This window comes from Hemicordylus capensis, chromosome 5 (assembly GCF_027244095.1).
Source record: "Hemicordylus capensis ecotype Gifberg chromosome 5, rHemCap1.1.pri, whole genome shotgun sequence".
NCBI classification, from domain to species: Eukaryota; Metazoa; Chordata; class Lepidosauria; order Squamata; family Cordylidae; genus Hemicordylus; species Hemicordylus capensis.
This window is the reverse complement of record NC_069661.1, coordinates 142,458,077-142,469,673: the sequence shown is the minus strand read 5'-3', so window position 1 is coordinate 142,469,673 and position 11,597 is coordinate 142,458,077. Positions and strand designations below refer to the sequence as shown.

The window sequence follows — 11,597 nt, the reverse complement described above, 5'->3', positions numbered from 1 at the left end:
CCCAGTATTTTTGGAGCTTTAGTGAACATGGAAATTGATTGATTGATTAAGTACTGTCAAGTTGGTGTCGACTCTTCACGACCACATACTGTAGATAGATTCTCTCCAGGATGATCTGTCTTCAACTTGGCCTTCAAGTTCTCTCAGTGGTGCATTCATTGCTGTCGTAATTGAGTCCATCCACCTTGCTGCTGGTCGTTCTCCTCTTTCCTTCAACTTTACCCAGCATTATAGATTTCTCAAGGGAGCTGGGTCTTCACATAAAGTGTCCCAAGTATGATAGTTTGAGCCTTGTCATTTGTGCCTTGAGTGAAAATTCTGGATTGATCTGTTCTATGATCCCTTTGTTTGTTTTCCTGGAAGTCCATGGTATCCTCAAAGATCTTCTCCAGCACCAAAGTTCAAAAGTGTCAATGCTTTTTCTGTCTTGCTTCTTTAAAGTCCAGCTTTTGCATCCGTAGAGTGTCACGGGGAAAATCATGGTCCAAATGATTCTAATCTTTGTAGGTGTAGACACGTCATGGCATCTAAATATCTTTTCCAAGGCCTTCATTGCTACCCTACCAAGTGCTAGTCTGTGGCATATTTCTTGACTGCTGGATCCTTTCCTGTTGATGGTTGATCCTAAAAGGCAGAAGCTATCCACTACTTCAATGTCTTCATTGTAAATTCTGAGGCTGGTTGCTGTACCCATTGTCATTAGTTCAGTCTTCTTTACATTTAGCTGTTGTCCCATTTTTTCACTGTGCTCCTTGACTTTCATTACTAGAGCTTGCAGATCGTCCACATTCTCAGCTATCAGAGTGGTCTTATCAGCGTAGCGTAGGTTATTGATGTTTCTTCCTCCAACTTTAAAACCATGCTCATCTTCTTCCAGTCCAGCTTCTCTCGTGAAAATAGAACACACTAAATTGAAAGATGTTGTATTCATTTGTCCTGATAACACATACCAGGAAGCTGATATAAAATTAAGTTCTCAGTGCATGAACCAGGACAATAATATAAAATACACAGTCATGGTCAGGGCCATTTAACATTAGAAAATGCACACAACTCAGTTATGAGACTGGAACTGGATATTTGTTTATGAAGATGTAATGTAGCAGTCACCCCTCAGAGGCATTTTTTCATTGAAATCTGCTGACTCTTTTCCAGTTTAAAAAACTACAGTTTGAATGTCATTAGAGGCTATTTCCTTGAGTGAGTAAGGATGTTGCAAGTTAGAGAGAGAAGTGGTTTACACAAAGTATTCAAATAATATAAAACAAAATTAGAGGCCTTTGGTTTTAAAACGTAAGGAACGTAAGCAAAAGCTATCTGAGTTCCCGCTACATGGCTAAATTGTTGAGCCATTTTTAATAACTTAAACAAAGGCCCCTTGATTGGATTTATGCTAATGAATCTATGTAAGCATTTCTAATTCATTTACATTTCACTTTAAAAATGCCTGTGTGTGTTTCCAATTCACACTAACACAATTAACAGATAAAATGAATGTATAACAGGTCAGATGCCACAAGATGGCAATAGTTGAAGAACAATTTGCTTCAAGAAGTAGGATGGTGGATAGCCTAGTAAGAGTGTGCTCCATTTGAAAGTGTGCCTTAAATAAAAAGTCTGCTCCTCTACAAAGTTATTTACATAGTGTTTGTCATCTGTAAGTAGCAGAGTGCACTTTCTATAATTAGATGTGTTTTTATTTGTTGTACAGAAGGAAAGAGAAAGAAATTGAGGTGAAGAGATTTATCATTTGGTGAATGCCAGAGCAACATAGAGCACACAGATCTCCTTGCTATCACACAGCTTTTAATCGAAACTTAAAAGAGTGGAGGAACAAAGCTGTACTGAGAGACCCACAGTGTATGTCCAGCTCTACTTTAGTGCCCTTATTTGTATTGCAAATTTATTCCTATGTTGGTAAAAGGTTACACCTCTGAAAGGTTTGTACCTCTGTAGTTTATTGGACCAACCAATTTCCGTTTGGGTAAGAAGCATGCACACATTTTTAGCTATCATCTGCCACTGCTGGCCTTCTATTGGTGTAGGTTTTTCACTGTGGGTTGGGACCTGCCCATACCCCGGCCCCACCGCCCTGGGAGTCACAAGCAACTTTAAAGAAGTTTGGGAGTCAGAAGGGAACTAGGGAACTACTTCCTTAGGGAAGTAGGGGCCTTACCCAATGTCTTTGATGCATGCTCACAAAGCCCGGGACAGGCACAGCAATGACAACGGTGGTGCCTATCACACACACCATCTACTTTCAGAAGATGAACAACTGCATTGATGATGAAGCATTATACCAAGCACCCTGAGCTGTACAGCTTGTGGTGCAGGAAGAAAAAGATGGTAACTTGCGTTATGTAGGAAGACTATGCATTAAAATACATTAACCAAAAGACTAAAATATGATCAGCACAGCCTGCCTTTTACTGTTGATGACTCTGGACAAGCATTTTAATATACAATTTTAATTGACCCAAAATTACTAGAAAACATATTTAGAGAACTATGTTTGGCTATAAGAAGTTACTGAGGACCAAACCAGATATATTTACCTTACCTTAGAGGTATTGGCTTCTTTGCCTGATGTATTGTTTCCACAGAAGCAGAATGTAACCTTTTAAGCAAAGATTACTAAAAAGAGCACGCAATTCAATTAAAATTCGACTCCAGGCACATCACCATTTAATATTTTTTTCAATGAAGAACTTAACAGAAATATCCACAAGCCTGATTGGAAAGGACAGCTTAGTTGCAGAGAGTTGATGAATTCTCGCTCTGGTGATAACTTGCTTTACTTTTCTCTACACTTCTGTGTAAATGAACTTTTCAGTGCCTAGGGACGTCCGTGATACAGAGCCATCTCTATAAGCACATAAGTGAGGCTGATGTGCTGCTCTCAGTACAATAAATGGAAGTTAAAGGAGGTAACTGATGTGTCAAGTGATTATTGCTCTTGTTTTTTATGGTGTCTATAAGCAGGATATGCTAACCCATATGTTTTACCATATCCTACTGATGTTTGAATATGCAAGATTGCATTTTCAAGCATTATTTTTGGGATATGGTTGTCACCAGTGGTGTAAATAGGAGCATTTAATCATGTAGCCCTATCCATCCATTGATCATTCTCCCCCCACTCTTTAAAAAATTATAGTTCCAATATAATATTTTATGCATTCATATTTATAGAACTCCATACTATAGAGAAAATGGAGTGATGGCTTGCTCATGCCACACAGTATTTGCTGTAGCAATAGTAAAATATATTTGGCTTTCTAACTTAGTTAGATTTGGCACATATTGTACCAAATTGTTAGTTTTGTTACAGTTCAGGGAGAGATGAGGCACAGAAGGCAGAGCACTGCAACAGCTGTCTGCAGCCAGCAAGAGCAGGTGTTATAGTTGGACAGGCCAGCAAACAAGCCTGACTTAGAAGCCTTTTATAGAGGTCATGCTCTGACCTACTAGCAAACAAAAGCTTTCTTGGCATGTCTGCCTGCAGTTTTCTCCTTTCACCAGAGCTGGGTGGTGGCATACACTCTACCTTCACTGCAGTTTGTGACTGGAGAGTAACTGCCTGGGCACTGCTTGTTGGCCAGCTGCCAAAATAATATCGATCAGACCAATCAATCAATCAACAATCATTATTATAGTCTCAGACCAGCACAAAGTAAAAGGATCATGTAACAGGTGATATTAAAAACAGACAAAAGTGAGAGAATCTGTGCCTATTAGCATAAAGACTGCAAGGCTGCTATGAAATTATTATAAGATTAAAAACTATGAATGTCTGTAAAAAGCAATATACAGTGGGTATAGGAAAGAATCACCCCCTTTGATAGACCTTAAATTCTGGTTCCCTTACATCCTGAAATGAAAACACAAAGAAAATTCCCTTCACCAGCTGTACTTATCCAATGCAACCTATAACACCCAACTGAAAAACATCACAATTACAGTCCAGAAAAAGTGTCAGAAATAAAAAACAAGAATTACTGAGATTGAAAAAGGATCACCCCCCCCCCGTCAATATTTTGTTGAACCACCTTTTGCTTTAATAACAGCCTAGAGTCTGTTGGGATACTTCTCTATCAACCTTGCACATCTAGACGGAGCAATATTTGCCCACTCCTCCATACAGAACTGTTCAAGTTCGGTCACATTGGATGGTAGGTGTTGGTGGACTGCTATCTTCAAATCTCTCCACAGATTTTCTATGGGGTTTAGGTCTGGGCTCTGACTGGGCCACATGAGGACGTTCACTCTTTTCTCCTTCAGCCACTGTGTGGTCAATTTTGCTGTGTGCTTCGGATCGTTGTCATGTTGAAAGGTGAATCTTCTGCCCATCCTCAACTGTCTGGCAGAGGGTAGCAAGTTTTCTTCCAGAATCTGATGGTATTTTGCCCCATCCATTTTTCCTTCTACCCTAACGAGAGCCCCAGTCCCTGAGGCAGAGACTCAGACCCCCACAACAGGATGCTGCCACCTCCATGCTTCACTGTAGGTATGGTGTGTTGTGGATGGTGAGCTGCATTGGATTTACGCCAGGTGTACTGTTTGGTGTTGAGGCCAAATAGTTCAATCTTGGTATCATCTGACCATAAGACCTTTTTCCATTTGGCATCAGAATCTTCAAGGTGCCTTCTGGCAAAGCTCAAACGAGCTTTAATGTGGCCTTTCTTGAGAAGTGGCTTTCTCCTTGCGACCCTCCCGAACAAGCCACATCTGTGGAGCGCTCGTGAAATTGTTGTCACATGCACAGAACAACCACTCTTTGCCATGAAGTCCTTTAACTCCTTCAGAGTGGCCATTGGCCTCTTGGTAACCTCTCTTACCAGTTTCCTCCTTGCTCTTCCATCCAGTTTGGAGGGCCGACCGGATCCAGGGAGGATAGCAGTCCACCAACACCTACCATCCAATGTGACCGAACGTGAACAGTTCTGTATGGAGGAGTGGGCAAATATTGCTCCGTCTAGATGTGCAAGGTTGATAGAGAAGTATCCCAACAGACTCAAGGCTGTTATTAAAGCAAAAGGTGGTTCAACAAAATATTGACATGGCGGGGGGGGGGGGTGATCCTTTTTCAGTCTCAGTAATTCTTGTTTTTTATTTCTGACACTTTTTCTGGACTGTAATTGTGATGTTTTTCAGTTGGGTGTTATAGGTTGCATTGGATAAGTACAGCTGGTGAAGGGAATTTTCTTTGTGTTTTCATTTCAGGATGTAAGGGAACCAGAATTTAAGGTCTATCAAAGGGGGTGATTCTTTCCTATACCCACTATAGGAGCTATAAAGTTGCTAAAACAGTAGCATGTAAGTATGGAGTCATGGTAGAGCAAAAATCAATGAGACGGTGTTCCAAGTTACATGCTATAAGCTACACATTTTAGCTACAATGCTAAAATCTGTAAATAATAAATTCAGCCATCCCAGGTCCTTGGGAAGGACTCGATGTCTGGATAAAACAAACCAGTCAATAACACCTGTCTGACTGTGTAAACAAGAAATAATAATGATGATAATACAACTGAGACTTTAAAAGTAGTAGGACTGAGTGATTAAAGAAGTTAATTCTTGCTGGCAGTCAGAGCTTAGTCAATTCTGCATGCTGCTGTGCAGAATTTTGCAACATTGTATCTTATAGATGGATTACAGTCTGGGAGTAATAGGAGAATAGTATTTTCTTGAGTGTCCTGGTGACCTGTCAAGAAGTGGGAGAATAAGGGTGTTTTGTACATCTCTGTAGAAGAGGCAGTAAAGGAGAGCATGCTCAAGAGTCTCAACTTGTCCAGGGTTTCCCAGACATTCTGGGAAAAGGATCTTCCTGTATCTTCCTCCTTCAAGGACAGCCGAGGGAAGGACATCACAGCAAGCCAGGGCAAAGGCCCTTCTGTGGTTAGGTACTTCTAGCTGTGTAAGGTATCCAGCAGGTGTTGTGTACCTTAGACTTTCAGAGAAAAGAAAATTCAGGGACTTATCTAGGTTGGTTCAGCATTCTGCATCTATTACCACTTGTAACCCAAGGAAAGTAGATGGAGAGGGGAGAGTCCAAGTAAGGATAGTTTTGTAGTTAGAGATCGCTTCCATGTGGATTGGAAGCCATCCAGCAATGTTGAAGGAGCTAGGCCCATTGGGAGGAGGGATAGTCTCAGCTAGTAGTATGGACAGCAAGACTCTGGCCTCCACTTTCATCAGGCCTGCTTCCAGTTGTAGAGCGGCATTAGGGAAACAACTGGAGACTTAAAGTACCGCTCTTAGGAATTTGGATTAGATGAGCTCTAGAGGGGCAAATTTGGGCAAGGGGCCAAGCTGGGCACGATATAGTAGTTGTGCCATCAACTTAGCTTCAAATAGCTTTAGGGCTGCAGGTAAATATTGCCCCCTCTCCACCTTTGACTGGAATAATTTTAGAGTGGCAGATGCACTTCTCTGGGCATTTTGAGTAACATAGCCACCATGGGCCTTCCTAGGCCCAGAAGCGGGGGGAAACCACCCCCAGATATTTGAAGCATGAAACCTGGTCGATGTCATTCCTGTGTATACGCCAGGAGCGTGTCCTAGGTCTCTTAGCGAAGACCATGATTTTGGTTTTATGGTAATTGATTTCCAGTAGGTTTTCCTTGCAGTATTGGGCAAGGGCCCTCAGTCAAAATAATATTTCAATAGGGTGTTCAAGTGTAGTGTAGAACTCCCAGCTTCTGATTATCTAAATGTGACTCAGACTATTCAGACAAATTTAAGCTCTACTTTATTCTTTTCTGAATTGGGTCTAATAAGTACACGCAGCAAAGAATTAGAATTAACACCTGCTGAATTAGAGTAATTTATTGTGGTTTTTTTCCTGAACTTGACAAAGAGGGATTCCCAAAGATTGATAACACAACACGATCTTATGCACCATTTCACAACTAGTCCCTTGTTGGTTTTATTAAGAACATAGTAATTTAAAAAATAGCTAAATATGTACATATTAATAAAACTTATATACATAAGATTGAGACACTTTTTACCTAAATATGGAATGATTTTCCTAATAAAACCTATAAAAAGACTTCTGAATAAAAGTCTGAACAGTAGTCACATTTAAGTAGACACATTACAATTGTTTTCAAGGTTTATGAAAAAATGCTGATTGTGTTGGTTGATGGTTACAATATGTATGTCTTATTTGTAGATGTACTGTAAAAATGCTCGGGAGATTTAAGTTCTGTTCATGAGGGAGAAATCTCATCAATCTTTGAGGAAATGCACTTTTAAAGACTCCAATGCTGGATTTAGTTTGTCAAGAGAACACAGCCACATTTCAATAATAAATTGGTGACATTAAGTTTAAAATTCCATAAAAGGGTTATTGAATTGTGTAGAAGTGGTTATTCAGTGTGAGTTGAATAGGTTCTTCCTAAACATCTATAGCACAGTCTATTGGTGTGGTGATGGTAACTATCTATGAAATGCTCATCATGTACGTAGCATTAGAAGTCTGAACATGGTAGCTGGTAACAGGTGCGTGCGCGCGCGCACACACACACACACACACACACACAAAATAGAAGCCTGGCTCTTCAAAGATAACAAGAATACACCGCTCTTGTCCTCAAATGGTATTTGAGGGATCTTGGTGTGCTTACAACCTTGAAGATCAGTATATAGATTTATGAATATCCAGACACACTTTCTTTTGAAAGCAGGGGTACAAAATAAATTGAAAATATTGGGGTGAGGTGGGACACAATACTTGTAATAGTTTCAGCTCTAAAGAATGGAATAAGTAGCTCAGGACTTGTGTGTTTGGGGGCAAAACATTAAACACCTATGTATTAGTTAACTAGGAAGTAAAATTGAGTGAAATAATTTTTTTGTTTTTGTTTATAGGAAGATGCATAGTTAGTGCTGTTATGGTGCATGTATTTTATCTTTACTGTAATCAGAACCACCCTCAGTCCAGCACAGAAACAATTGTGAAGCTATCCAATAGAAGTATTCCACTGGAGAGTGTGGAGTTTGGTAGAGAGGCTGTTTATATTTTCAAAATTGATACAAAGTAGAATTGGGGGCGGTGGGAAGGGAATAATTTGCAATCTTAGTCATAGTAGTTATGTAGCAGTAGTTAAGTGAAGTAGGTATCTTCTCTTCTTCCTTGGGCATATGGTTATGTATAGAAGGTAAAGAGGGGACAGGAAAGAGTGAGGGTGGGTTCATAAATATGTGCTCAGCTGAGGATTATAATTTAAAGGAGAAGAGAGCGGGTGCATGTGCTCCTCTCTGCTATGAACAAAAGGCATTGTGTAAACTGGGCACTCCACACATCAGTCCATATGCATGGAGACTGGATGTGGATAATCCCTCTCCCATTAAAAGGGAGAGAGAAGATTGTCAATATCAAGCCTATGCATACCTATATCCATATATGTAGTACCCAGCTCACACAAAGGATTCTTCCAGATGGGTGTGTTTGTGTACATGTACACACACACACACACACACACACACACACACACAGACCTATCTTTTGTCTGCACTGGGTGGGGGCAGAATGTTGCCAATTGTTTGCCTGTATGTCCCACTGGGCCCAGAGACTTTAAAAAATCAACCTTGTTAAACACTTCCCATTTATTAAACTTACGTAGCATTTCCCTCCCTTTCTGCTGAGATTTTTATAGGTTGGAATAGAAAGGGCGGGGGGGGGGAATGTTTGGTGTGGTTTTAAGTATCTCCTGTTTCTGTTCTCTAGACATGGTTGTTGAAATTTAATCACTTCCTTAAAACCCATGGATTTCCTTTCTGCCCTAAGTACACTTTCCTGGGAGTAAGCCTCAATTAACATAGTGGGGCATATTTCAGAGTAAACATGCATATAAGATGCTGATGAAACCACCATTTAACCCTTTAAAAAAGAAATTGCTGTTCTTGTGCTCTTTCAGTTACTGGGAGAGGAGGAGAATAAGCAATACAGCACAAGACTGTAATATAGTGCTAAAAGAATTATCTGGACTATAACAAATTACTAAAAAGTCTATAACTTTTCAATTCCTTATCAGAACGGGGAGGAAAATGCAAGTACGTCAGCTCCTCCTCAAGGCATTATAGCTCCAAAATTTCAGGGAGTTTGTGGAAGTTTCTGTAAAGGTATTCCTTAATGGCCTGGATCCCCGCCCCAATAACTTGTCAATTTCCTGCAGATTGGGATAAAAATTGCATGCATGGTACAACATTCTGAAGCCATGATACTCCCCCAATTTCAGAAAAATAGCTCCAGTGGCTCTTATGCAGGTTTGCTCTAAAAATATTTTTTAAATGTTGAGGCACTTTGCCATTTAATCCTATCAACAATATTTTTGATGCACAGTTGCTCTTTTGGCAAAATTCATAGTTGTCCCCTTTCCCCTTCTTGGGAGGAAGCCCCACTAATTGCAGTGAGGCTTACATATACATAAACATGAATGAGATTTGACTTTTATTTTTATAAATAAAAGGAAAGACCATGAATAGTGATACAACTGACCTCAGTTTAAAACAAACAAATCAAAAACTGCAAAGGGCAAGGAGTAGAGGTAAAGTGGCAAAGGTGTAGAAGAGGAAGTGGTGACTTTGGGAGCCAATCCTCAGATACATTTCCAGCTACATGAAAAACCACTATGGTCCATCTACACATTTGCTCATTGCACAAGTTGTTCTGCCAGTGTTTTCAAGACAGGGGTGTTTAAAAGAAGTAGAACAAATTCCACACAAAATGAAGAGTCATCTGGATGTTCCATGAAATCCCCCATAACAATCGGTGTTCACAGTAAAATAAACCACCTTCTGGATTGGGCCAGTGTCTTTTATGTATAAAGGAGAAATCAGGTATACCTCACTCCCTCCACTACACAGCAACTATTCTTAGCTGCGCAAGCACATGAAGTTTGGATCCATCTTTATAAGCAAGGAGGCATAATAAACTTTTATTCCATCTTGTTGAGCTGAGCTTCTGGATTGGCTCAAGGGCAGTGGAAACTTGGATACATATTCATACATTTTCTTATTAGTAATTTTCCTCTCCCCAACAGATTTCGGGGAGAGGAAATTTTAATGGTCCATTTTAATGGGCATGTGAGAAAAATAATAGCCACTCCCCAAATTGGAATGGTATGCTCTGCACATTTTGTTCACATATTACAGAAAAGCATATAGAAGTCCTGTGGAAACTTTGCTGATTTAATTATTTAAATAACTTTTTTGAAACTACAAGACTGAAAAAACAAAAGGCAGGTTAAAGAGAGGGAGAGGGAAGTGGCTGTTATATCAAATGGTCTGCAAAATAAAATGTTTGCAGAACCTTAGTATCAAGAACAGTTCATTTCACATTCACAAATATTTGCTCTGGTCTCAACAACAGGCAATATATTAATATCAATAAGTGGTATTCTTATGGTCAAATACATGGATTGACCATATTTCACCGAGGAGAGGAATCATGAACCAAGAAAAGAGAGAGAGAGGATTTTCAAACAGATGAAATTAATGATTCATTAAACTTCTAGTAGCTTATTGGTCATATGAAGATGATTTCTTCACAAGAAGCCAATACAAAATGGGGTTCTTCAGAGCTCCCTCCTGAGCGGAAGAAAGGTTTCTAATTGTGTTTATTTTTCTCTATTTAACTGAAGATGAAACAGAATAGCCAGCATGCATATATTGATGTGGGAAAATACAATCAAAGGCAAAATTTGTTCTATTACAGTGGTTACCAGGCTAATTGCACTATATCCTTGCTGCTGAACAAGACTATTTTGATTAAAATAAAGGAAACCAATAATCTGGTGGTTCTGATATCCCGTGTTATATAAGCATGAAAAAAACTTAGATTTGAGGCCATGGCAGAGCAGAATATAGATACTGAAGTAATCTGAAAATGTCACTAGTATCCTGCTCAATCGCAAAGATGGCTGGTTCTGCTAGTGAAACACTGGCGTGGAATGTGTGGTTTCAAAGAGGTTACCTGAAAAAATAGGAGTCAAAACTTAAAATTAGATTTCAATGAATAACTATATATCAATATGATACATATCTATTAAATTTAACCTATGGATTTGAACATTAAATAATGAAATGCATTATAATATAATTAGACAGAACATGTTATATAGTGTACGTAATTTATTTCTCAGTGTGCATCTTTATAACTACCACTAGGAATCACTTAAAGTATTATTACCATGAAGGAAATGAAAATCTTGTACACAGGATCTTGGAATAATGGAGAACACACATAAAGATGCATTAGATCAGCAAGGAAACACAAGTAGCAAAATTCTCTTCTAAAAATGTTATACACATAGATGGAGAACAAAGCATCTACATGAACTATGCCCAATTAAAAATCGATTAAAACCCTTTGACACCATCACAAGTCAAAAACAGTATAAGAAAATACTCAAATCTTGACCATAAAAGTATGCTCTCATTTGACCAAAGAAATCATAACGTAACATGATGTAGAAAAGTGAAGTCATTTAGGGTTTTGTAAGTTCAAAATCAGCACTTGGATCTATGCCTGGAAGATAATGAGAAGCCACTGAAAGTGCTGAATACCTGTTTAATGTGGGTTGAGGAGC

General features: G+C 39.2%; 1 protein-coding gene across 1 annotated transcript in view; it reads right to left on the bottom strand.

The window, feature by feature from the left end:
- Nucleotides 1-6,813: 6,813 nt before the first annotated feature.
- The window catches only part of BEND7 (BEN domain containing 7), a 115,105-nt gene continuing 110,321 nt past the window's right edge, over nucleotides 6,814-11,597 (bottom strand). Inside the window, exon 9 of the mRNA XM_053256807.1 lies at nucleotides 6,814-10,981. Coding sequence (XP_053112782.1) covers nucleotides 10,938-10,981 — 44 coding nt within the window. The 3' untranslated portion in view covers nucleotides 6,814-10,937. The remainder of the gene's footprint in view (nucleotides 10,982-11,597) is intronic.